Source organism: Hemitrygon akajei, chromosome 2 (assembly GCF_048418815.1).
Source record: "Hemitrygon akajei chromosome 2, sHemAka1.3, whole genome shotgun sequence".
Classification (NCBI taxonomy): domain Eukaryota; kingdom Metazoa; phylum Chordata; class Chondrichthyes; order Myliobatiformes; family Dasyatidae; genus Hemitrygon; species Hemitrygon akajei.
The window spans coordinates 197,311,021-197,338,496 of record NC_133125.1 but is presented as its reverse complement, the minus strand read 5'-3'; the positions used below and the strand labels follow the sequence as shown (position 1 = coordinate 197,338,496).

The 27,476-nt window shown below is 53.1% G+C and overlaps 1 protein-coding gene across 1 annotated transcript in view; it reads left to right on the top strand.

Annotated features, from left to right (window-relative positions):
• Positions 1-5,596: 5,596 nt before the first annotated feature.
• The window catches only part of LOC140719894 (complement factor B-like), an 86,826-nt gene continuing 64,946 nt past the window's right edge, over positions 5,597-27,476 (top strand). The window contains exons 1-2 of the mRNA XM_073034823.1: positions 5,597-5,750; positions 6,914-7,132. Coding sequence (XP_072890924.1) covers positions 5,690-5,750; positions 6,914-7,132 — 280 coding nt within the window. The 5' untranslated portion in view covers positions 5,597-5,689. The remainder of the gene's footprint in view (positions 5,751-6,913; positions 7,133-27,476) is intronic.

Below are 27,476 nucleotides of genomic sequence, written 5' to 3'. Positions count from 1 at the left end.
TTACAGAGGTGGGGACGGGTGTAGAGGCCAGTGGTGGGTTACAGAGGTGGGGACCGGTGTAGGAGCCAGTGGTGGGTTACAGAGGTGGGGGCGGGTGTAGAGGCCAGTGGTGGGTTACAGAGGTGGGGACAGGTGTAGGAGCCAGTGGTGGGTTACAGAGGTGGGGACGGGTGTAGGAGCCAGTGGTGGGTTACAGAGGTGGGGACGGGTGTAGAGGTCAGTGGTGGGTTACAGAGATGGGGATAGGTGTAGGAGCCAGTGGTGGGTTACAGAGGTGGGGACGGGTGTAGGAGCCAGTGGTGCGTTACAGAGGTGGGGACGTGTGTAGAGGCCAGTGGTGGGTTACAGAGGTGGGGACGGGTGTAGAGGCCAGAGGTGGGTTACAGAGGTGGGGACTGGTGTAGGAGCCAGTGGTGGGTTACAGAGGTGGGGACGGGTGTAGAGGCCAGTGGTGGGTTACAGAGGTGGGGACTGTTGTAGGAGCCAGTGGTGGGTTACAGAGGTGGGGACGGGTGTAGAGGCCAGTGGTGGGTTACAGAGGTGGGGACTGGTGTAGGAGCCAGTGGTGGGTTACAGAGGTGGGGACGGGTGTAGAGGCCAGTGGTGGGTTACAGAGGTGGGGACTGGTGTAGGAGCCAGTGGTGGGTTACAGAGGTGGGGACGGGTGTAGAGGCCAGTGGTAGGTTACAGAGATGGGGACTGGTGTAGGAGCCAGTGGTGGGTTACAGAGGTGGGGACGGGTGTAGAGGCCAGTGGTGGGTTACAGAGGTGGGGACGGCTGTAGGAGCCAGTGGTGGGTTACAGAGGTGGGGACGGGTGTAGAGGCCAGTGGTAGGTTACAGAGGTGGGGACGGGTGTAGAGGCCAGTGGTGGGTTACAGAGGTGTGGACCGGTGTAGGAGCCAGTGGTGGGTTACAGAGGTGGGGACGGATGTAGAGGCCAGTGGTGGGTTACAGAGATGGGGAAGGGTGTAGGAGCCAGTGGTGGGTTACAGAGGTGGGGACGGATGTAGAGGCCAGTGGTGGGTTACAGAGATGGGGACGGGTGTAGAGGCCAGTGGTGGGTTACAGAGGTGGGGACGGGTGTAGAGGCCAGTGGTGGGTTACAGAGGTGTGGACCGGTGTAGGAGCCAGTGGTGGGTTACAGAAGTGGGGACGGGTGTAGGAGCCAGTGGTGGGTTACAGAGGTGGGGACGGGTGTAGGAGCCAGTGGTGGGTTACAGAGGTGGGGACGGATGTAGAGGCCAGTGGTGGGTTACAGAGATGGGGACGGGTGTAGAGGCCAGTGGTGGGTTACAGAGGTGGGGACGGGTGTAGAGGCCAGTGGTGGGTTACAGAGGTGGGGACGGGTGTAGAGGCCAGTGGTGGGTTACAGAGGTGGGGACTGGTGTAGAGGCCAGTGGTGGGTTACAGAGGTGGGGACGGGTGTAGAGGCCAGTGGTGGGTTACAGAGATGGGGACTGGTGTAGGAGCCAGTGGTGGGTTACAGAGATGGGGACCGGTGTAGAGGCCAGTGGTGGGTTACAGAGGTGGGGACGGATGTAAAGGCCAGTGGTAGGTTACAGAGATGGGGACTGGTGTAGAGGCCAGTGGTGGGTTACAGAGATGGGGACTGGTGTAGGAGCCAGTGGTGGGTTACAGAGATGGGGACCGGTGTAGAGGCCAGTGGTGGGTTACAGAGGTGGGGACGGATGTAGAGGCCAGTGGTAGGTTACAGAGATGGGGACTGGTGTAGGAGCCAGTGGTGGGTTACAGAGATGGGGACCGGTGTAGAGGCCAGTGGTGGGTTACAGAGGTGGGGACGGATGAGGAGGCCAGTGGTAGGTTACAGAGATGGGGACTGGTGTAAGAGCCAGTGGTGGGTTACAGAGGTGGGGGCGGGTGTAGAGGCCAGTGGTGGGTTACAGAGGTGGGGACGGGTGTAGAGGCCAGTGGTGGGTTACAGAGGTGGGGACGGGTGTAGAGGCTAGTGGTGGGTTACAGAGGTGGTGACTGGTGTAGGAGCCAGTGGTGGGTTACAGATATGGGGACCGGTGTAGAGGCCAGTGGAGGGTTACAGAGGTGGGGACGGATGTAGAGGCCAGTGGTAGGTTACAGAGATGGGGACAGGTGTAGGAGCCAGTGGTGGGTTACAGAGGTGGGGACGGGTGTAGAGACCAGTGGTTGGTTACAGAGGTGGGGACAGGTGTAGGAGCCAGTGGTGGGTTACAGAGGTGGGGACGGGTGTAGGAGCCAGTGGTGGGTTACAGAGGTGGGGACGTGTGTAGAGGCCAGTGGTGGGTTACAAAGATGGGGACGGGTGTAGAGGCCAGTGGTTAGTTACAGAGGTGGGGACTGGTGTAGGAGCCAGTTGTGGGTTACAGAGGTGGGGACGGGTGTAGAGGCCAGTGGTGGGTTACAGAGGTGGGGACGGGTGTAGAGGCCAGTGGTGGGTTACAGAGGTGGGGACTGGTGTAGGAGCCAGTGGTGGGTTACAGAGCTGGGAACGGGTGTAGAGGCCAGTGGTGGGTTACAGAGGTGGGGACTGGTGTAGGAGCCAGTGGAGGGTTACAGAGGTGGGGACGGGTGTAGAGGCCAGTGGTAGGTTACAGAGATGGGGACTGGTGTAGGAGCCAGTGGTGGGTTACAGAGGTGGGGACGGGTGTAGAGGCCAGTGGTAGGTTACAGAGATGGAGACTGGTGTAGGAGCCAGTGGTGGGTTACAGAGATGGGGACGGGTGTAGAGGCCAGTGGTGGGTTACAGAGGTGGGGACGGATGTAGAGGCCAGTGGAAGGTTACAGAGATGGGGACTGGTGAAGGAGCCAGTGGTAGGTTACAGAGATGGGGACTGGTGTAGGAGCCAGTGGTGGGTTACAGAGATGGGGACCGGTGTAGAGGCCAGTGGTGGGTTACAGAGGTGGGGACGGATGTAGAGGCCAGTGGTAGGTTACAGAGATGGGGACTGGTGTAAGAGCCAGTGGTGGGTTACAGAGGTGGTGGCGGGTGTAGAGGCCAGTGGTGGGTTACAGAGGTGGGGACGGGTGTAGAGGCCAGTGGTGGGTTACAGAGGTGGGGACGGGTGTAGAGGCCAGTGGTGGGTTACAGAGGTGGGGACTGGTGTAGGAGCCAGTGGTGGGTTACAGATATGGGGACCGGTGTAGAGGCCAGTGGTGGGTTACAGAGGTGGGGCCAGGTGTAGAGGCCAGTGGTAGGTTACAGAGATGGGGACAGGTGTAGGAGCCAGTGGTGGGTTACAGAGATGGGGACGTGTGTAGAGCCAGTGGTGGGTTACAAAGGTGGGGACGGGTGTAGAGGCCAGTGGTGGGTTACAGAGGTGGGGACTGGTGTATGAGCCAGTGGTGGGTTACAGAGGTGGGGACGGGTGTAGAGGCCAGTGGTGGGTTACAGAGGTGGGGACAGGTGTAGGAGCCAGTGGTGGGTTACAGAGATGGGGACTGGTGTAGAGGCCAGTGGTGGGTTACAGATATGGGGACGGGTGTAGAGGCCAGTGGTGGGTTACAGAGGTGGGGACGGGTGTAGAGGCCAGTGGTGGGTTACAGAGGTGGGGACGGGTGTAGAGGCCAGTGGTGGGTTACAGAGGTGGGGACTGGTGTAGGAGCCAGTGGTGGGTTACAGATATGGGGACCGGTGTAGAGGCCAGTGGTGGGTTACAGAGGTGGGGACGGATGTAGAGGCCAGTGGTAGGTTACAGAGATGGGGACAGGTGTAGGAGCCAGTGGTGGGTTACAGAGGTGGGGGCGGGTGTAGAGGCCAGTGGTGGGTTACAGAGGTGGGGACAGGTGTAGGAGCCAGTGGTGGGTTACAGAGCTGGGGACGGGTGTAGAGGTCAGTGGTGGGTTACAGAGATGGGGACAGGTGTAGGAGCCAGTGGTGGGTTACAGAGGTGGGGACGGGTGTAGGAGCCAGTGGTGGGTTACAGAGGTGGGGACGTGTGTAGAGGCCAGTGGTGGGTTACAGAGGTGGGGACGGGTGTAGAGGCCAGAGGTGGGTTACAGAGGTGGGGACTGGTGTAGGAGCCAGTGGTGGGTTACAGAGGTGGGGACGGGTGTAGAGGCCAGTGGTGGGTTACAGAGGTGGGGACTGGTGTAGGAGCCAGTGGTGGGTTACAGAGGTGGGGACGGGTGTAGAGGCCAGTGGTGGGTTACAGAGGTGGGGACTGGTGTAGGAGCCAGTGGTGGGTTACAGAGGTGGGGACGGGTGTAGAGGCCAGTGGTGGGTTACAGAGGTGGGGACTGGTGTAGGAGCCAGTGGTGGGTTACAGAGGTGGGGACGGGTGTAGAGGCCAGTGGTGGGTTACAGAGGTGGGGACTGGTGTAGGAGCCAGTGGTGGGTTACAGAGGTGGGGACGGGTGTAGAGGCCAGTGGTAGGTTACAGAGATGGGGACTGGTGTAGGAGCCAGTGGTGGGTTACAGAGATGGGGACCGGTGTAGAGGCCAGTGGTGGGTTACAGAGGTGGGGACGGATGTAGAGGCCAGTGGTAGGTTACAGAGATGGGGACTGGTGTAGGAGCCAGTGGTAGGTTACAGAGGTGGGGACGGATGTAGAGGCCAGTGGTAGGTTACAGAGATGGGGACTGGTGTAGGAGCCAGTGGTAGGTTACAGAGGTGGGGACGAGTGTAGAGGCCAGTGGTGGGTTACAGAGATGGGGACGGGTGTAGAGGCCAGTGGTAGGTTACAGAGGTGGGGACGGATGTAGAGGCCAGTGGTAGGTTACAGAGATGGGGACTGGTGTAGGAGCCAGTGGTAGGTTACAGAGGTGGGGACGGGTGTAGAGGCCAGTGGTGGGTTACAGAGGTGGGGACGGGTGTAGAGGCCAGTGGTGGGTTACAGAGGTGGGGACTGGTGTAGGAGCCAGTGGTAGGTTACAGAGGTGGGGACGGGTGTAGAGGCCAGTGGTGGGTTACAGAGGTGGGGACGGGTGTAGAGGCCAGTGGTGGGTTACAGAGGTGGGGACGGGTGTAGGAGCCAGTGGCGGGTTACAGAGCCGGGGACAGGTGTAGGAGCCAGTGGTGGGTTACAGAGGCGGGGACGGGTGTAGGAGCCAGTGGCGGGTTACAGAGGTGGGGACGGGTGTAGGAGCCAGTGGTGGGTTACAGAGGTGGGGACGGGTGTAGAGGCCAGTGGTGGGTTACAGAGGTGGGGACGGGTGTAGAAGCCAGTGGTGGGTTACAGAGGTGGGTACTGGTGTAGAGGCCAGTGGTGGGTTACAGAGGTGGGGACGGGTGTAGGAGCCAGTGGTGGGTTACAGAGGTGGGGACGGGTGTAGGAGCCAGTGTTGGGTTACAGAGGTGGGGACGGGTGTAGGAGCCAGTGGTGGGTTACAGAGGTGGGGACGGGTGTAGAGGCTGTAAAATTTGTGGGGGGAGCTACAAAGACAGAGAGGGGCATAGCTATAGAGATATACAGCCGATGCCCCTACAGAGAAAGGAATAATTTGAAAGCCCTGAGAAGTGTTTGGAATTCGAGGCGTCACTGGTCGGAGAGGGCGGTGAAGCGGCGAGCAGGGACGCGGCGGCGGCAGAGGAAGGACGGGGAAAGTCACGGTTCAGGCAAGTGTCCTGAATGACGTAAAGCTGGGTAGTCATTGACCCCGAGGATTAGAGTTCGGACTCCTGTATTTACACAGTTTGTCTATTAACCTTGTTCAACAAGTTCTGTTCCCAGAAGTGAAGCGCTCACAACCAAGGAATGGGCTCTCTGTCTCTGTCCGAGGCCTCCATCCTTCTCCTGCTCTCGGTTACCGTGCGAGGTGAGTTGTTGGGCCAGAATCGACAGGCAATTTGCACGGTAACCCGTGAATGTAATCCCGCCCCCAATGAACTTTATCTTCCGTGTGTATGAGAGAGACTGGGTCTGTGTGAGTGTGTTTTTTTTTGTGCATGTATGCCCGCACCTGTGTGCGCCTATCTGTCTCTAGGTGCGCGCGCGTGTGTGTGTCGTTCTGTGTATCTATCGGTGTGTGTGTATGTTTGTATGTAAGTGTGTCTGTCGGTGTGTGTGTGTGTATGTGTAAGTGTGCTGTTCTGTGTATCTATCGGTGTGTGTGTAAGTGTGTCTGTCTGTCCGGGTGTGTGTGTATGTTTGTGTGTAAGTGTGTCTGTCGGTGTGTGTGTGTGTGTGTGTGTGTGTGTGTGTGTGTGTGTGTGTGTGTGTGTGTGTGTGTGTGTGTGTAAGTGTGCCGTTCTGTGTATCTATCGGTGTGCATGTAAGTGTGTTTGAATATCAGGGTGTGTGTGTGTGTGTGTATGAGTGCGTGTAAGTGTGTCGGTCTGTGTGTGTCTGTGTCTGTCTGTCGTTCTGTGTCTGTGTGTGTTTGTGTGTCTGTGCTTATGTGTGTGCCGATCTGTACATGTGAATATATGTATGTCGATCTATACATGTGCATATGTGTTTGTCTATCGGTGTGTGTGTGTGTGTGTGTGTGTGTGTGTGTGTGTGTGTGTGTGTGTGTGTGTGTGTAAGTGTGCCGTTCTGTGTATCTATCGGTGTGCATGTAAGTGTGTTTGAATATCAGGGTGTGTGTGTGTGTGTGTATGAGTGCGTGTAAGTGTGTCGGTCTGTGTGTGTCTGTGTCTGTCTGTCGTTCTGTGTCTGTGTGTGTTTGTGTGTCTGTGCTTATGTGTGTGCCGATCTGTACATGTGAATATATGTATGTCGATCTATACATGTGCATATGTGTTTGTCTATCGGTGTGTGTGTGTGTGTGTGTGTGTGTGTGTGTGTGTGTGTGTGTGTGTGTGTGTGTGTGTGTGTGTGTGTGTGTGTGTGTGTGTGTGTGTGTGTGTGTGTGTGTGTGTTCCACGCCGTCCTGTTGATTTTGAAACTGAGAACGATGATAGTTTCTGGAACAAAGAATTTGTAGGGCGCCGGCCTTCCGCTTCATGCTCGTCTCTCTCCTCTCCCTGGATACAGGTGAACTCCCCGATGAAGTAAGCTGCGATCCCGGCGTGACCATAACAGGGGGCACGGTGACCCTGTCCAATGGCGTGGCCGTTGGGAGCGTCCTGCGGTACATTTGCCCGTCCGGATTTTATCCCGATCCGACAGCGAGCCGAACGTGCCAGAGCAGCGGCCAGTGGAGCACCATGAGGGATTCGCGCAGACGGACTGTTCGGAAGGCCGCCTGTAGAGGTGAACGTCTCCGTCACTCTGCTCGTCCCTGTGCGAGACCGCGGGGAAAGCAGACGTCATGCGTGCGCGCGCACACACACTGCCACGTGAACAAAGAACTGTCAAGTTTCCTGCAAGTCAATGATTTTAACGATTAGATTAACTTTATTTGCTACGTATACACGGAGAAATTCGTCGTTTGCGTCAGTGACTAACAGTCTTGAGATGTAATGGTGGTGGTGGTGGTGGTGGGGGGGGGGGCGGGGTGCTCGCAAGAGCCACCATGCTTGTGGCGCCTGCATAACGTGCCCAAACCTTATTGACCCTAACTCGTACGGAGGAGAGCGGGGCACCCGGAGGAATCTCTCACGGTTACGGGTTTACAGGCAGCAGTGGAATTGAACCCCGGCGGGCAGTGCTGGACAGCATTACGCTAAGCGCTACGGGCGCTGTCACATGACACGTAGGCACCAAATGCGCGGGCCAATCGCCGCCTGCGCAGGAAGTGAAGCCAATAACTTTCCCTTCTGATGCACCATCAATAACTCTCGGAGACGGGAGGCGAACGATAGGCTTTTATTAGCTGCAAGAGACCACGATTAGCAGCAAGAGATCCCCACACGACATCCTGGAGACTGAGGGAGGAGCAGTGCCTCCAATCGCCTTTATGCAGGGGTCAGTGGGAGGAGCCACAGGAGCAGTCAGCAGAGGGGCATGTCCAGACAGGTATATGTAGTTCACCACACCTTCACACTGAATGGCACAGCCATTGAGCGGGCACCATAGACAATCCTGGGACTCACCACTGACCAGTCACTCCAACGGATGTGACAGGACGAAGGGTGGCCAGTCTCGGTCTTTATTCCCTGGAATGTAGGATTACTGAAGTGCAGCAAATTATGACAGGCATGGATAGGCTGTCGGTGCTATGCCGGTAGCGTAGTGGCATCCGCATTCAGACTTCAGGGCGAGAGGAGTCGGGTTCGAATCTAGCCGCCTCCTTACACGAGTTCCGCCCGTGCCGCGTTGAGAGTCGGGTAAATAGGTTACGTTGGCGCCGAATGTGTGACGACACTTGCCGGCTGCCTCCAGCCCATCCTTAGTTAACGCAACTGAGGCATTTCACTCTACGTTGCCAAGTAAATCTGAATCTGTACCAGAATGTTCACATGTAGGTACCAGGAACATGAGAGCGAGTCGATGGGTTGTGGGAAAAGTTTAAGTGAAGTTATTCCCACTGGTTGAGGGGTGATAACTGTTCCTGATCCGGGAGGTGTGGATCCCGAGGCTCCTGTACCTCCTGCCTGATGGCGGCAGCAACAAGAGCAGCGACATGGTCTGGGTGGTGGTGTCCCTGATGCTGCTTTCATTTTGATGAAAAGCGATAGACATACCTAGGACATTCAGGGTAAATTGATAATTTGTTTTATGATTGCCAGGTGTACTGGGGTACAGTGAAAAACTTGCCATTTCAGTAAGGACGTGCATTTATGTTCGTTTAATTGTCATTCAACTACACATATGAAAACAGCCAAGCCAAACTGCATTCCTCCGGAGACGAGGTGCAAAACACAGCTCCCAGCACATATAGTACATACAGTTGTATGAGGTTGAGCGGGATCCGGGATCAGCCATGATAAAATGGCAGAGCAGACTCGATGGGCTGAATGGCCTAATTCTGCTCCTATCTCTTATGGTCTTATAGTTATGATAAACCGGAAGACCTACAGTCACTAATACATTATACATACAGCCACACTCGCGTGTATATATATTCATCACGGTGACCAATGAACCCAGGAATGAAAGAGTTAACCTATGAGGAGGGATGAATGACTCTGGGCCTGCACTCACAGGAAGGGGAGGGGTCTTATTGAAACCAGTCGAATTGTAACACACTGTAAGGTTTCACTACTAATGCAATGGTTTCTCTGTAATGTTCCACTGCTGATGTAATGGTTTCTCTGTAGCAGCAATGTTTGAGTTATGACTAGCGATAACGAGGCATGTTAGCCAATGAGCGGGATGTTGCTCTTTCTTGTGTCTCTGGCAGCCGGAAATTCGCGGTCTTTTGCCGGGGAGAGATGAGGAGAGGACGGGAATGGGGAGAGTTGGTAGACCTCGGACGGGTTGGGCTTGGAGCGAGGGTCCGAAGGTCAGCGACGATCGGAGGAGGTCGATGGTGGACGAACTGCCTTATCAGTGATCTCCAACATTGCGCATTAGACTCTTTCATGAGAATGGGCCGTTTTTCTTTCTTTGTTTTCTTCTCTAACCATATAGTCAAATTAAGAATTATAAAGCTCAATCGTCTAATTGCATATTCTGTACGGTTTGTTATTGCGGGGTACTGATTTGTAACAGGGGACACATCGCGCAGTATCCACCCAAACGAGATTTCTTAAGTTTGGCCAGGCCGGGGACTATCACCCCCTAGCCCGCTAGCCGAAGCCACAGTTTGGGGGCTACGTCCGGGATTGATTCTATTGGATGCTGTGTGATTACCCCGAGTAGTGAACCAGTAGGGCAGATATTTGTACTCCGGATGAATTGTTAATTCCACTGTTAAGTACTATTAAAGTTGCGATTATGGGCGGAGGTTTGATAAAATGGCGGGTACAGCTCTCGTTTTAATACAGACCAGCACTGAGGTAGCGGTAGCTGGGGGTGGAGATTTCAGAGACCGGGTTCTCTCGTTTCTGAGGAGTGAGGGAAGGAGTGGTCGGATTTGGAATGTCTAATTAGTCCCCGTCCCCCGGTGAAGAGTGAGAATTCTGAGTTAGTATTCGCCGTTACTTTTCTGGCGAATAAATGGAAAAATCAGATTCAAAGTCCCAGCTGTGGCAGGCTCCGCCTACTCTCTGGAATTACACTCACCCCTAAAGGGGAGGAGGAGTATGAGACATGGGCGGAGCTGACCTGCAGTTGTTAGATGAGTGGCAGTGCGCTGATGATGTAAAGCCACAGGGATTGGCTGTAAGTTTGAAGGGGCGGGCTGCTGACGTTGTGAGAGCCACCAGGTTAAAGTATCCCCTAGCAACCGTGAGCGATTACCTGTCAGCACTGGAAAACTCTTTTCGCCCAACAGTAAGCCCAATGGAGCCCATGGTGGGGTTTCAGAACATGCGTCAGGAGAAGGGGAGAAGCTTTCTGCTTTTATTTTTCGGCAAGAAAGGCAGCGAGATTGCTTGCAGCGCAGAGGGGTCATTCAGGCGGCCGAGGTTGATCAGTTAAGAATGGTCCAGGTAGCCAGGGGTGTCCGGTCCCAGGACCTGATTGGTCCCAGGGTCTCTGACAGTCTCGTAAGACGCACCCCCTCAGTCTTTTGTTGAGCTGATCAGAGAGGTAGGGGAGGAGGAGGACGCGTCGGAGGCGCGGATGGGCTCCGTCAGCAGGGTACAATCCTCGGGACTGGTCCCCTGCGGTGAAGTGACCACAGATAGCCTACCCCGGGGAGCGGTAGAGGAGATTGTGGCAGAGTCGAGAACGGAGTTAGGTCGGCTGTTATCAGGGGGTGTGACCCCCCCCCCCCCATTTGATGGAGCTGATCAGAAAGGTAGGGGAGGAGGCGCGGGAGGACTCCGTCAGCAGGGTACAGTCCTCGGGAGTGGTCCCCTGCGGTGAAGTGACCACAGATAGCCTACCCCGGGGAGCGGTAGAGGAGATTGGGGCAGAGTCGAGAACGGAGATAGGTCGGCTGTTATTAGGGGGTGTGACCCATTTGATGGAGCTGATGGGGGGCGGATTCCCCAGTGGGACGAATAATGCGGAGGGCTGCTGCCAGCAGCTGTCACGCCAGAAGGGGAGCGAGCCCCCGGGTACCTCAGCCGGGAGAGTCGTTGGGAAAACCTAGAGACCCAGAGAGGGAACGGCCTGGTGTCTCTGGGGGAACACGTCCCAGCAATGTACCAAGGAACCCCCAAAAGCAAAAGGCCCAATTCCTGAAGGCACAGTGGGACCATGCTCCAGCTTTGAATAGAGGGTATTTATGCTAAGGCCATACTCGACTCCGGGTCGCAGGTCACGCTGTTGTACCGTTCGTTTTACTACCGGTATCTGAAGCATTTACCCTTGACACCATTCAGTGTACTGGAGATCTGGGGAGTCAGTGCTGGTGATTATCCACACGACGGTTATTTGTCAGTGAAGCTGGAGTTCTCGGAGGCCGATGTGGGAGTGTCTTTGACACATTGGTGCTGGTTTGTCCGGACCCGGTTGAGAAGGGCGGCGTTTCAATTCTGGTGAGGAGGCTCATGGGGGCCTGCAAGGCGAAGGCTGGCGGGAGCTTTCTGGGAATATTGTCCGGGCACCCGGGGTTTCCAGCTGCTTTTGAGGAAGTGCGTGGCTGCACTGGGCCGGATACCGAGTTTCGACGAGGGACTGTGTGGTTCACCCACTCAAAGCCAATGGTAGTACAGCCCGGGGAAGTAGCGAGAGTGATGGAGAAACCTAAATTTCCCGGAGTGCCTGAGGGCGAGGCCCTCTCAGTGGATGCTCCGGAAGACCAGGAGGGGGAGTCGGGACTTCCTGCTGGGCTACTGGTGAGGCCCGAACTGCAGAAGCCCTCGGCTGTACAGGCGAGCAGGATGGCGGTGATTGTCAGGAACATTACGAAGAGGGGGGTCACCTTCAAGTGGCGGATGCCCCTGGTGCACCTGTTCCCGGTGACGGTAATGTCTACTGTCCCTCTGAGACAAGCCGGGCAGAAACTATCTCAAAAAGGGGGGAAGATGACCGCTGAGTCATTCAACTCCGGGGACTCCCCGGTACCTGCGGGTTGGAAGAGGAGGCTGGTAGAGAAGATGTAGAAGCTGGAAGGTGTCTTTTCCACTGACGAGTTTGATGTGGGTTGTTCCAAGAGACTCGTCGCACTGTCCGGGTGACCGAGGATACCCCGTTCAGAGAGACTAGTCACACTATCCGGGTGACCGAGGATACCCCGTTCAGAGAGACTCGTCACACTGTCCGGGTGAGTGAGGATACCCCGTTCAGAGAGACTCGTCACACTGTCCGGGTGACCGAGGATACCCCGTTCAGAGAGACTCGTCACACTGTCCGGGTGACCGAGGATACCCCGTTCAGAGAGACTCGTCACACTGTCCGGGTGACCGAGGATACCCCGTTCAGAGAGACTCGTCACACTATCCGGGTGACCGAGGATACCCCGTTCAGAGAGACTCGTCACACTATCCGGGTGACCGAGGATACCCCGTTCAGAGAGACTCGTCACACTGTCCGGGTGACCGAGGGTACCCCGTTCAGAGAGACTCGTCACACTGTCCGGGTGACCGAGGATACCCCGTTCAGAGAGACTCGTCACGCTATCCGGGTGACCGAGGATACCCCGTTCAGAGAGACTCGTCACACTGTCCGGGTGACTGAGGATACCCCGTTCAGAGAGACTCGTCACACTGTCCGGGTGACCGAGGATACCCCGTTCAGAGAGACTCGTCACACTGTCCGGGTGACTGAGGATACCCCGTTCCGAGAGACTCGTCACACTGTCCGGGTGACCGAGGATACCCCGTTCAGAGAGACTCGTCACACTGTCCGGGTGACCGAGGATACCCCGTTCAGATAGACTCGTCACACTGTCCGGGTGACCGAGGATACCCCGTTCAGAGAGACTCGTCACACTGTCCGGGTGACCGAGGATACCCCGTTCAGAGAGACTCGTCACACTGTCCGGGTGACCGAGGATACCCCGTTCAGAGAGACTCGTCACACTATCCGGGTGACCGAGGATACCCCGTTCAGAGAGACTCGTCACACTATCCGGGTGACCGAGGATACCCCGTTCAGAGAGACTCGTCACACTGTCCGGGTGACCGAGGGTACCCCGTTCAGAGAGACTCGTCACACTGTCCGGGTGACCGAGGATACCCCGTTCAGAGAGACTCGTCACGCTATCCGGGTGACCGAGGATACCCCGTTCAGAGAGACTCGTCACACTGTCCGGGTGACTGAGGATACCCCGTTCAGAGAGACTCGTCACACTGTCCGGGTGACCGAGGATACCCCGTTCAGAGAGACTCGTCACACTGTCCGGGTGACTGAGGATACCCCGTTCCGAGAGACTCGTCACACTGTCCGGGTGACCGAGGATACCCCGTTCAGAGAGACTCGTCACACTGTCCGGGTGACCGAGGATACCCCGTTCAGATAGACTCGTCACACTGTCCGGGTGACCGAGGATACCCCGTTCAGAGAGACTCGTCACACTGTCCGGGTGACCGAGGATACCCCGTTCAGAGAGACTCGTCACACTGTCCGGGTGACCGAGGATACCCCGTTCAGAGAGACTCGCCACACTGTCCGGGTGACCGAGGATACCCCGTTCAAAGAGACTCGTCACACTGTCCGGGTGACCGAGGATACCCCGTTCAGAGAGACTCGTCACACTGTCCGGGTGAGTGAGGATACCCCGTTCAGAGAGACTCGTCACACTGTCCGGGTGACCGAGGATACCCCGTTCAGAGAGACTCGTCACACTGTCCGGGTGACCGAGGATACCCCGTTCAGAGAGACTCGTCACACTGTCCGGGTGACCGAGGATACCCCGTTCAGAGAGACTCGTCACACTGTCCGGGTGACCGAGGATACCCCGTTCAGAGAGACTCGTCACACTGTCCGGGTGACCGAGGATACCCCGTTCAGAGAGAGGTCGCGGCGGCTGGCCCCTGCAGACGTGGAGGACGTTCGGCAGCATTTGTGTAAGTTGAAGGAAGCTGGGATCATCACCAAGTCCCGAAGCCCCTATCCGTCCCCAACCGTGGTGACCCGAAAGAAGACTGTGAACAGGCGCACCGTCCCTGACCAGTATACTGTCCCGAGGACTGAAGACCGGCCGGCCTGAGTGGTGCGAAGTGGTTCAGTGTGCTGGACTTGAGGAGTGGGTATTACCAGATCCCCATGAGTGAGACCGACAAAGAGAAAACGGCATTTATATGTCCCCTGGAATTTTTCCAGTTCGAAAGGATGCCCCAGGGCATCTGGGGAGCTCCTGCAACCTTCCAGCGGGTCGTGGACAAGACGGTGGGGGATATGAACTTGCCTGAGGTCCTGGTGTATCTGGGTGACCTCATAGTATTTGCATCCGCATTGGAAGGACATGAAGCGAGGCTGCTGAAGGTGCTGGGCCGTCTGAAAGCTGAAGGGTTAAAACTTTCCCTGGACAAGTGCCAGTTCTGCCAAATGCCTGTTAGTTAAGTTGGGCACATAGTCTCACGGGATGGAGTAGCTACAGACCCAGATAAGATCGAGGTGGTTACCACTTGGCCAAGACCCCAGACTGTGAGCGCTGTGTGCTCGTTCCTCGGGTTCTGTGGTTACTATCGGAGGTTCGTGAAAGGCTACGCGAAAGTGAGTCACCCATTGAATCACCTTCTATGCAGTTACCCTCCCTTGGGGAAGAAAGGGAGAGCGGGAATGGACAGGACGGTGCAGAGGATCTTAGCCCGTCGGAGCCCTTTGGACCGAGGTGAGGAGGCCTTTCAGTCGCTGAAAGAGCTGCTGACCCAGGCGCCGGTGCTGGCTGTCGGAGACCCCCGATTGTGATAGGTGCTGCAAATGGATGCCAGCCGAGAGGGTTTAAGGGGCGTCTTCTATCAGGATCGGGGCACCGGGTTGAGGCCCGTTGCGTTTGTCAGCCGGAGTCTGTCGCCCTCCGAGAAAAACTATCCCACGCACAAGGTGGAATTTCTGGCGTTGAAATGGGCGGTGGTGGATAGATAGATAGATAGATAGACAGATAGATAGATAGATAGATAGATACTTTATTCATCCCCATGGGGAAATTCAACTTTTTTCCAATGTCCCATACACTTGTTGTAGCAAAACTAATTACATACAATACTTAACTCAGTAAAAAATATGATATGCATCTAAATCACTATCTCAAAAAGCATTAATAATAGCTTTTAAAAAGTTCTTAAGTCCTGGCGGTAGAATTGTAAAGCCTAATGGCATTGGGGAGTATTGACCTCTTCATCCTGTCTGAGGAGCATTGCATCGATAGTAACCTGTCGCTGAAACTGCTTCTCTGTCTCTGGATGGTGCTATGTAGAGGATGTTCAGAGTTATCCATAATTGACCATAGCCTACTCAGCGCCCTTCGCTCTGCTACCGATGTTATACTCTCCAGTACTTTGCCCAAGACAGAGCCCGCCTTCCTTACCAGCTTATTAAGACGTGAGGCGTCCCTCTTCTTAATGCTGCCTCCCCAACACGCCACCACAAAGAAGAGGGCGCTCTCCACAACTGACCTATAGAACATCTTCAGCATCTCACTACAGACATTGAATGACGCCAACCTTCTAAGGAAGTACAGTCGACTCTGTGCCTTCCTGCACAAGGCATCTGTGTTGGCAGTCCAGTCTAGCTGAGTGACTGCCTCTACGGGGCCAAGTTTGAGGTGAGGACAGACAACAACCCTCTAACTGATATCATACTCTTAGCGAAAATGGATGCCACAGGCCATCGGTGGTTGGCGGTGTTGTCTGCCCGTGATTTCAGCCTGAAGTACCGGCGGGGGAGCCGGAACGTTGATGCTGATGTTTTGTCCCGAGGGGCGCATGAGGGACCGGTCAGGGATGAGGAGTGGGAGAGCGTTCCTGCCCCGGGGGTGAAGGCCATGTGTCAGTTTGCCATCACCGTGAAGGCAGAGGAAAACGAGAGGCAGGATCGAGCGGTGGATCAATTGGGGGCTTCTGATGATGCCATTCCACAGGTTTACTGTAACCTGACTGCTCTGAAGACAAACCAGCTGCCGGATTTGAGTTCTGGGGAAGTGGCAGCTGCTCAGCGAGGTGATCCGGGCATTGATACCATTTATACCATTTGGGCAGCGGTTGAAAGGGCAGACATGGCTCAGGCGGAGAAGATGAAACACGCGTCGGTGCCTCCATTACTGCGAGAATGGCCTTGGTTGGAGTTGAGGAACCAGATCTTATACCGGGTCACGTCACCTCAGACCGAAGACGCTGCCTAGGCGGGCAGCTCCCTTATCCCACCTGCAGAGTGCGGGGCCCCTGGACCTGTTGTGTTTGGATTTCCTGTCAATAGAACCTGATGCCAGCAACACAGCGAATGTCTTAGTCATCACCAGATATGCTCAGCCTTTTCCTACCAAGGTGGCAAAAGTGTTATGGGAGAAGTATTTCATCTATCATGGCCTTCCCAGGTGGATACGTGGTGATTTCGAGAGCAGACTCGTCCAGGAGTCACTGCGCAAGCTTAGAGTCGAGAAGTCGAGGACCACGCCCTATCACCCGCAGGGTGATGCCCAGCCAGAGAGGTTTAATCGGACCTTGGTAGACATGCTCGGGACCCTGGAGATCAGCAAGAAGAGCAGGTGGAGTCAGCATATTGGTTCACAGTTACAACCGTACACGAAATGAAGCTACTGGGTACTCGCCAGATTATCTGATGTTTGGGCGTGAGGCGAGGTTGCCCATTGACCTTTGTTTTGGGACTGACGAGGGTGACTTACCACCGAAGACTTATCTGAAGTATGTGTCTGACGTGAGAAGAGAGCTGAAAAGAGCTTATGAATTTAGCTGAGGTCGCAGCTGCCCAGCAGAATCAAGGAAATAAGAGGAGGTATGATCAAAAGGTGAGGTCCTCCCAACTCCTGCCGGGAGACCGGGTCCTCATAAGGAATTTGGGGCTACCTGGACAGCATACGTTGACTGACCACTGGGTGGCTACGCCCTATGTGATGGAGAGTCAGGTGTCAAACGTATTGGTTTTCCGGGTGAAACCGGAGGATGTGAATGGGCCTGTCAAGATTGGTGAGGTGGTAAATTGGATTCGTAAATATGCAGATGATTGGGGTGGTAAATTGGATTTGTAAGTATGCAGATGATACTAAGGTAGGTGGCGTTGTGGATAATGAAGTAGGTTTTCAAAGCTTGCAGAGAGATTTAGGCGAGTTAGAAGAGTGGGCTGAAAGATGGTAGGTGGAGTTTAATGCTGATAAGTGTGAGGTGCTACAGTTTTGTAGGAATAATCCAAATAGGACATACATGGTAAATGGTGGGGCATTGAAGAAAGCAGTTAGAACAGAGTGATCTAGGAATAATGGTGCATAGTTCCCTGAAGGTGGAATCTCATGTGGATATGGTGGTGAAGAAATGCTGGTATGCTGGCCTTTATAAATCAGAGCATTGAGTATAGGAGTATAGGAGTATAGGAGTTGGAGTGTAATGTTAAAATTGTACAAGGCAATGGTAAGGCCAAATTTGGAGTATTGTGCACAGTTCTGGTCACCGAATTATAGGAAAGATGTCAACAAAATAGAGAGAGTACAGAGAAGATTTACTAGAATGTTACCTGGGTTTCAGCACCTAAGTTACAGAGAAAGGCTGAACAAGTTAGGTCTTTATTCTTTGGAGCATAGAAGGTTGAGGGGGGACTTGATAGATGTATTTAAAATTATGAGGAGGATAGATCGAGTTGGCGTGGATAGGCTTTTTCCATTGAGAGTTGGGGAGATTCAAACAAGATGACATGAGTTGAGAGTTAGGGGGCAAAAGTTTAGGGGTAACACAAGGGGGAATTTCTTTACTCAGAGAGTGGTAGCTGTGTGGAACGAGCTTCCAGTAGAAGTGGTAGAGGCAGGTTCGATATTGTCATTTGAAGTAAAATTGGATAGGTGTATGGATAGGAAAGGAATGGAGGGTTATGGGCTGAGTGCAGGTCGGTGGGACTAGGTGAGAGTGAGTGTTCGGCACGGATTAGAAGGGCCTTGTGTACCTGGATTGGACTTTGTGTTATGCAGGAAGGGTTGGCAAATTATCTCAGCGTCATGAGGACATGACTAAATTTGGTGGGGGAGGGGGGAGTGTAACGTGCTGTGAAGCTTCTCTGTAATGTTTCACTGCTAACGTAATGGTTTCTCAGTGGCAGCGATATTTTTGGTTATGACTAGAGATAAGTGAACGTCCTGGTTTTGATAATGTTGGAACTCTTATGAATAAAGTCTGGTCGCCATTTCTACGTTATGGTCTGTCTTTCCTCAGCACCTGGGCACCGACATTGCCAGCACACTCGTGACACCTATCAACCTCCATCTTAAATATAGTCCATAAGCTCATAAGACATTGAGCTGAATTAGGCCATTCAGCCCATCGAGTCTGCTCTGCCATTCCACATTGTCTGATTTATTATCCCTCTCAAATCCATTCTCTTGCCTTCTCCCCGGAAACTTTGATGCCTTCACTGAGAAAAAAACCTATCAACCTCCACTTTAACTATACCGAATTAGCAATATGTCTGCTGTCGTATGATATGAGTGATCGTGGTCTTTCCATGAAGGTTCTTGGCATTTTTTTTTCTACAGAAGTGATTTGCAATGGCTTCCTTCTGGGCAGTGCCTTTACAGGATGGGTGACCCCAGCCATTATCAATACTCTTCAGAGATTGTCTACTTGGTGTCAGTGATCACATAATCAGGACTTCTAATATGCACTGGCTGTTCGTACGACCATCCACCACCTGCTCCCGTGGAATTCCGTGACCCTGATCGGAGGTGGGGGGTGAAAAGATGGGAGCTGGCTGCGCACATATAAAACCTTGCCTAAGGTTGACCTGCAGATTCAACTGTCCTGTAATAGCTGTCCTTCACCCTGGTCTTCAACTGTCCTGTAATAGCTGTCCTTCACCCTGGTCTTCAATAGTCCTGTAACAGCTGACCTTCACCCTGGTCTTCAACTGTCCTGTAATAGCTGTCCTTCACCCTGGCCTTCAACAGTCCTGTAACAGCTGACCTTCACCCTGGTCTTCAATAGTCCTGTAACAGCTGACCTTCACCCTGGTCTTCAACTGTCCTGTAACAAATGTCCTTGACCATGGTCTTCAACAGTCCTGTAACAGCTGTCTTTCACGTTGGCCTTCAACAGTCCTGTAACAGCTGTCCTTCATCATGGCCTTCAACAGTCCTGTAATAGCTGTCCTTCACACTGGCCTTCAACAGTCCTGTAACAGCAGTCCTTCACCCTGGTCTTCAATAGTCCTGTAATAGCTGTCCTTCACCCTGGCCTTCAACAGTCCTGTAACAGCTGTCCTTCACCCTGGCCTTCAACAGTCCTGTAACAGCTGACCTTCACCCTGGCCTTCAAGAGTCCTGTAACAGCTGTCCTTCACCCTGGCCTTCAAGAGTCCTGTAACAGCTGTCCTTCACCCTGGCCTTCAACAGTCCTGTAAGAGCAGTCCTTCAACCTGGTCTTCAACAGTCCTGTAACAGCTGTCCTTCACCCTGGCCTTCAAGAGTCCTGTAACAGCTGTCCTTCACCCTGGCCTTCAAGAGTCCTGTAACAGCTGTCCTTCACCCTGGCCTTCAACAGTCCTGTAAGAGCAGTCCTTCACCCTGGTCTTCAACAGTCCTGTAACAGCTGTCCTTCACCCTGGTCTTCAACAGTCCTGTAACAGCTGACCTTCACCCTGGTCTTCAACAGTCCTGTAACAGATATCCTTCACCCTGGTCTTCAACAGTCCTGTAACAGCTGTCCTTGACCATGGTCTTCAACAGTCCTGTAACAGCTGTCCTTCACCCTGGTCTTCAACTGTCCTGTAACAGCTGTCCTTCACCCTGGTCTTCAACTGTCCTGTAAAAGCTGTCCTTCACCCTGGTCTTCAACAGTCCTGTAACAGCTGTCCTTCACCCTGGTCTTCAACAGTCCTGTAACAGCTGTCCTTCACCCTGGCCTTCAACACTCCTGTAACAGATGTCCTTCACCCTGGCCTTCAACACTCCTGTAACAGATGTCCTTGACCATGGTCTTCAACAGTCCTGTAACAGATGTCCTTCACCCTGGCCTTCAACAGTCCTGTAACAGCTGTCCTTCACCCTGGTATTCAACTGTCCTGTAACAGCTGTCCTTCACCCTGGTCTTCAACTGTCCTGTAACAGCTGTCCTTCACCCTGGACTTCAACTGTCCTGTAACAGCTGTCCTTCACCCTGGACTTCAACAGTCCTGTAACAGATGTCCTTCACCCTGGTCTTCAACTGTCCTGTAACAGATGTTCTTCACCCTGGTCTTCAACAGTCCTGTAACAGATGTCCTTCACCCTGGTCTTCAACAGTCCTGTAACAGCTGTCCTTCATCCTGATCTTCAACTGTCCTGTAACAGCTGTCCTTCACCCTGGCCTTCAACAGTCCTGTAACAGCTGTCCTTCACCCTGGCCTTCAACAGTCCTGTAACAGCTGCCCTTCACCCTGGCCTTCAACAGTCCTGTAACAGCTGTCCTTCACCCTGGTCTTCAACAGTCCTGTAACAGCTGTCCTTCACCCTGGTCTTCAACTGTCCTGTAACAGCTGTCCTTCACCCTGGCCTTCAACAGTCCTGTAACAGCTGTCCTTCACCCTGGTCTTCAACAGTCCTGTAACAGCTGTCCTTCACCCTGGTCTTCAACAGTCCTGTAACAGCTGTCCTTCACCCTGGTCTTCAACAGTCCTGTAACAGCTGCCTTCACCCTGGCCTTCAACAGTCCTGTAACAGCTGTCCTTCACCCTGGTCTTCAACTGTCCTGTAACAGATGTCCTTCACCCCGGTCTTCAACAGTCCTGTAACAGATGTCCTTCACCCTGGTCTTCAACTGTCCTTCACCCTGGCCTTCAACAGACCTGTAACAGCTGTCCTTCACCCTGGTCTTCAACTGTCCTGTAACAGCTGTCCTTCACCCTGGTCTTCAACTGTCCTGTAACAGCTGACCTTCACCCTGGTCTTCAACAGTCCTGTAACAGCTGACCTTCACCCTGGTCTTCAACAGTCCTGTAACAGCTGTCCTTCACCCTGGTCTTCAACAGTCCTGTAACAGCTGACCTTCACCCTGGCCTTCAACAGTCCTGTAACAGATGTCCTTCACCCTGGTCTTCAACAGTCCTGTAACAGATGTCCTTCACCCTGGCCTTCAACAGTCCTGTAACAGCTGACCTTCACCCTGGCCTTCAACAGTCCTGTAACAGCTGACCTTCACCCTGGTCTTCAACAGTACTGTAACAGCTGTCCTTCACCCTGGTCTTCAACTGTCCTGTAACAGCTGTCCTTCACCCTGGTCTTCAACTGTCCTGTAACAGATGTCCTTCACCCTGGTCTTCAACAGTCCTGTAACAGCTGTCCTTCACCCTGGCCTTCAACAGTCCTGTAACAGCTGACCTTCACCCTGGCCTTCAACAGTCCTGTAACAGCTGTCCTTGACCATGGTCTTCAGCTGTCCTGTAACAGATGTCCTTCACCCTGGTCTTCAACTGTCCTGTAACAGCTGACCTTCACCCTGGTCTTCAACAGTCCTGTAACAGCTGTCCTTCACCCTGGTCTTCAACAGTCCTGTAACAGCTGACCTTCACCCTGGCCTTCAACAGTCCTGTAACAGATGTCCTTCACCCTGGCCTTCAACAGTCCTGTAACAGATGTCCTTCACCCTGGTCTTCAACAGTCCTGTAACAGCTGACCTTCACCCTGGCCTTCAACAGTCCTGTAACAGCTGACCTTCACCGTGGCCTTCAACAGTACTGTAACAGCTGTCCTTCACCCTGGTCTTCAACAGTACTGTAACAGCTGTCCTTCACCCTGGTCTTCAACTGTCCTGTAACAGATGTCCTTCACCCTGGTCTTCAACAGTCCTGTAACAGCTGTCCTTCACCCTGGTCTTCAACTGTCCTGTAACAGCTGACCTTCATCCTGGCCTTCAAAAGTCCTGTAACAGCTGACCTTCACCCTGGCCTTCAACAGTCCTGTAACAGCTGTCCTTGACCATGGTCTTCAGCTGTCCTGTAACAGATGTCCTTCACCCTGGTCTTCACCAGTCCTGTAACAGCAGACCTTCACCCTGGTCTTCAACAGTCCTGTAACAGCTGTCCTTCACCCTGGTCTTCAACTGTCCTGTAACAGCAGACCTTCACCCTGGTCTTCAACTGTCCTGTAACAGATGTCCTTCACCCTGGTCTTCAACAGTCCTGTAACAGCTGTCCTTCACCCTGGTCTTCAACTGTCCTGTAACAGATGTCCTTCACCCTGGTCTTCAACAGTCCTGTAACAGCTGTCCTTCACCCAGGTCTTCAACAGTCCTGTAACAGCTGTCCTTCACCCTGGTCTTCAACAGTCCTGTAACAGCTGCCTTCACCCTGGCCTTCAACAGTCCTGTAACAGCTGTCCTTCACCCCGGTCTTCAACTGTCCTGTAACAGATGTCCTTCACCCCGGTCTTCAACAGTCCTGTAACAGATGTCCTTCACCCTGGTCTTCAACTGTCCTTCACCCTGGCCTTCAACAGTCCTGTAACAGCTGTCCTTCACCCTGGTCTTCAACTGTCCTGTAACAGCTGTCCTTCACCCTGGTCTTCAACTGTCCTGTAACAGCTGACCTTCTCCCTGGTCTTCAACAGTCCTGTAACAGCTGTCCTTCACCCTGGTCTTCAACAGTCCTGTAACAGCTGACCTTCACCCTGGCCTTCAACAGTCCTGTAACAGATGTCCTTCACCCTGGCCTTCAACAGTCCTGTAACAGATGTCCTTCACCCTGGTCTTCAACAGTCCTGTAACAGCTGACCTTCACCCTGGCCTTCAACAGTCCTGTAACAGCTGACCTTCACCCTGGCCTTCAACAGTACTGTAACAGCTGTCTTTCACCCTGGTCTTCAACAGTACTGTAACAGCTGTCCTTCACCCTGCTCTTCAACAGTACTGTAACAGCTGTCCTTCACCCTGGTCTTCAACTGTCCTGTAACAGATGTCCTTCACCCTGGTCTTCAACTGTCCTGTAACAGATGTCCTTCACCATGGTCTTCAACAGTCCTGTAACAGCTGTCCTTCACCCTGGTCTTCAACTGTCCTGTAACAGCTGACCTTCACCCTGGCCTTCAACAGTCCTGTAACAGCTGTCCTTGACCATGGTCTTCAGCTGTCCTGTAACAGATGTCCTTCACCCTGATCTTCAACAGTCCTGTAACAGCTGTCCTTCACCCTGGTCTTCAACTGTCCTGTAACAGATGTCCTTCACCCTGGTCTTCAACTGTCCTGTAACAGATGTCCTTCACCCTGGTCTTCAACAGTCCTGTAACAGCTGACCTTCACCCTGGTCTTCAACAGTCCTGTAACAGATGTCCTTCACCCTGGTCTTCAACTGTCCTGTAACAGCTGTCCTTCACCCTGGTCTTCAACAGTCCTGTAACAGCAGACCTTCACCCTGGTCTTCAACTGTCCTGTAACAGCTGTCCTTCACCCTGGTCTTCAACTGTCCTGTAACAGCTGACCTTCACCCTGGTCTTCAACAGTCCTGTAACAGCTGTCCTTCACCCTGGTCTTCAACAGTCCTGTAACAGCTGACCTTCACCCTGGCCTTCAACAGTCCTGTAACAGATGTCCTTCACCCTGGCCTTCAACAGTCCTGTAACAGATGTCCTTCACCCTGGTCTTCAACAGTCCTGTAACAGCTGACCTTCACCCTAGCCTTCAACAGTCCTGTAACAGCTGACCTTCACCCTGGCCTTCAACAGTACTGTAACAGCTGTCCTTCACCCTGGTCTTCAACAGTACTGTAACAGCTGTCCTTCACCCTGGTCTTCAACAGTACTGTAACAGCTGTCCTTCACCCTGGTCTTCAACTGTCCTGTAACAGATGTCCTTCACCCTGGTCTTCAACTGTCCTGTAACAGATGTCCTTCACCATGGTCTTCAACAGTCCTGTAACAGCTGTCCTTCACCCTGGTCTTCAACTGTCCTGTAACAGCTGACCTTCACCCTGGCCTTCAACAGTCCTGTAACAGCTGTCCTTGACCATGGTCTTCAGCTGTCCTGTAACAGATGTCCTTCACCCTGGTCTTCAACAGTCCTGTAACAGCTGTCCTTCACCCTGGTCTTCAACTGTCCTGTAACAGATGTCCTTCACCCTGGTCTTCAACTGTCCTGTAACAGATGTCCTTCACCCTGGTCTTCAACAGTCCTGTAACAGCTGACCTTCACCCTGGTCTTCAACAGTCCTGTAACAGATGTCCTTCACCCTGGTCTTCAACTGTCCTGTAACAGCTGTCCTTCACCCTGGTCTTCAACAGTCCTGTAACAGCAGACCTTCACCCTGGTCTTCAACTGTCCTGTAACAGATGTCCTTCACCCTGGTCTTCAACAGTCCTGTAACAGCTGTCCTTCACCCTGGTCTTCAACTGTCCTGTAACAGATGTCCTTCACCCTGGTCTTCAACAGTCCTGTAACAGCTGTCCTTCACCCTGGACTTCAACTGTCCTGTAACAGCTGTCCTTCACCCTGGCCTTCAACAGTCCTGTAACTGCTGTCCTTCACCCTGGCCTTCAACAGTCCTGTAACAGCTGTCCTTCACCCTGGTCTTCAACAGTCCTGTAACAGCTGACCTTCACCCTGGTCTTCAACTGTCCTGTAACAGCTGTCCTTCACCCTGGCCTTCAACAGTCCTGTAACAGCTGTCCTTCACCCTGGCCTTCAACAGTCCTGTAACAGCTGACCTTCACCCTGGCCTTCAACAGTCCTGTAACAGCTGTCCTTCACCCTGGCCTTCAACAGTCCTGTAACAGCTGACCTTCACCCTGGCCTTCAACAGTCCTGTAACAGCTGTCCTTCACCCTGGTCTTCAACTGTCCTGTAACAGATGTCCTTCACCCTGGTCTTCAACTGTCCTGTAACAGCTGACCTTCACCCTTGTCTTCAACAGTCCTGTAACAGCTGTCCTTCACCCTGGTCTTCAACTGTCCTGTAACAGATGTCCTTCACCCCGGTCTTCAACTGTCCTGTAACAGCTGTCCTTCACCCCGGTCTTCAACTGTCCTGTAACAGCTGTCCTTCACCCTGGTCTTCAACTGTCCTGTAACAGCTGTCCTTCACCCTGGTCTTCAACTGTCCTGTAACAGCTGTCCTTCACCCTGGTCTTCAACACTCCTGTAACAGCTGTCCTTCACCCTGGCCTTCAACACTCCTGTAACAGATGTCCTTCACCCTGGCCTTCAACACTCCTGTAACAGATGTCCTTGACCATGGTCTTCAACACTCCTGTAACAGATGTCCTTCACCCTGGTCTTCAACTGTCCTGTAACAGCTGTCCTTCACCATGGTCTTCAACAGTCCTGTAGCAGATGTCCTTCACCCTGGCCTTCAACTGTCCTGTAACAGCTGTCCTTCACCCTGGTCTTCAACTGTCCTGTAACAGCTGTCCTTCACCATGGTCTTCAACTGTCCTGTAACAGCTGTCCTTCACCCTGGTCTTCAACAGTCCTGTAACAGATGTCCTTCACCCTGGTCTTCAACTGTCCTGTAACAGCTGTCCTTCACCATGGTCTTCAACAGTCCTGTAACAAATGTCCTTCACCCTGGCCTTCAACTGTCCTGTAACAGATGTCCTTCACCCTGGTCTTCAACTGTCCTGTAACAGATGTCCTTCACCATGGTCTTCAACAGTCCTGTAACAGCTGTCCTTCACCCTGGCCTTCAACTGTCCTGTAACAGCTGTCCTTCACCCTGGCCTTCAATTGTCCTGTAACAGCTGTCCTTCACCATGGTCTTCAACAGTCCTGTAACAGATGTCCTTCACCCTGGTCTTCAACTGTCCTGTAACAGCTGTCCTTCACCCTGGTCTTCAACTGTCCTGTAACTGCTGTCCTTCACCCTGGCCTTCAACTGTCCTGTAACAGCTGTCCTTCTCCCTGGGCTTCAACAGTCCTGTAACAGCTGTCCTTCACCCTGGTCTTCAACTGTCCTGTAACAGCTTTCCTTCACCCTGGTCTTCAACAGTCTTGTAACAGCTTTCCTTCACCCTGGTCTTCAACAGTCCTATAACAGCTGTCCTTCACCCTGGTCTTCAACTGTCCTGTAACAGCTGTCCTTGACCATGGTCTTCAACTGTCCTGTAACAGCTGTCCCTCACCCTGGCCTTCAACAGTCCTGTAGCAGCTGTCCTTCACCCTGGCCTTCAACAGTCCTGTAACAGCTGACCTTCACCCTGGCCTTCAACAGTCCTGTAACAGCTGTCCTTCACCCTGGTCTTCAACAGTCCTGTAACAGCTATCCTTCACCCTGGCCTTCAACAGTCCTGTAACAGCTGTCCTTCACCCTGGTCTTCAACAGTCCAGTAACAGCTGACATTCACCCTGGCCTTCAACAGTCCTGTAACAGATGTCCTTCACCCTTGTCTTCAATAGTCCTGTAACAGCTGTCCTTCACCCTGGTCTTCAACAGTCCTGTAACAGATGTCCTTCACCCTGGTCTTCAACAGTCCTGTAACAGCTGTCCTTCACCCTGGCCTTCAACAGTCCTGTAACAGCAGTCCTTCACCCTGGTCTTCAACAGTCCTGTAACAGCTGTCCTTCACCCTGGTCTTCAACAGTCCTGTAGCAGCTGTCTTTGAGCCTGATGGTACATGTTTTCTGGCTTTTCTGGCTTCTGCCCAATGGTAGGGGGTGATTTATGGGAAGAACAGTGATTTGTTTTGGCTAGAAACGTCAACTGTACTCTTTTGCCTAGATGCTGCCTGGCCTGCTGAGTTCCTCCAGCATTTTGTGTGTGTGTGTTGCTATGGTGAAGGGACCATGGTTGACAAGATATGTGGAACTTCGAGCCAAGAGGAAGAAAAAAAAAAGCTTATTTAAGGTTTAGGAAGCAAGGATCAGATAGGGCTTTAGAAAGTTAGAAGTTTGCTGGGAAGGAGGATTAGAATGGCCTTAGGAGAACTAGAAGAGAGCATGAGAAGGCCGTGGAGAGCAGGATTAATAAAACCCCCGTGGAGGAGTTCTGCACATACGTGAAGAACAGAAAGCTGACTAGAGTGAGGGTAGGACCGTTCAGGGTTAAAAGAGGAAACGTGCCTGGAGTCGGAGGAGATAGGGGAGGTCCTTCATGAATACTTTGCTTCAGGTCTCCAGTGGGAGGGAACTCGACGTTTGCCAAGACAACGTAGAACAGGCTGATATGCCGCTACATGGTGATGCTAAGAAAGACAATGTGCTGGAGCTTTTGAAAAACATTAGATTGATCAATAGATCGATAATATATTGATCCCAAAGGAAACTGCAGTGTCACAATGTCATTAGAAGTACACAGATACGGAGAGTAAGAATCAGCTCATATAGCGCCTCTTGGAACAGCGGAGTTCTCTTAATCTATTACTAAAAGTGCTCTTCTGTTTCACCAAGGTGACATGCAGAGGGTGAGAAACATTGTCCAGAGCTGCCAGGATTTTCCACAGGGTCCTTTTGTTCTACCACAGCTTCCAGTGGGTCCAGTTTGACATCTGTAACAAAGCCAGCCTTTCTAATCAGTTTAATGAACTTGTTGGCATCACCCACGTTGATTGCATTGCCCCAGCACACCACCACATAGAAGATTGTACTGGTGACAACAGACTGGTA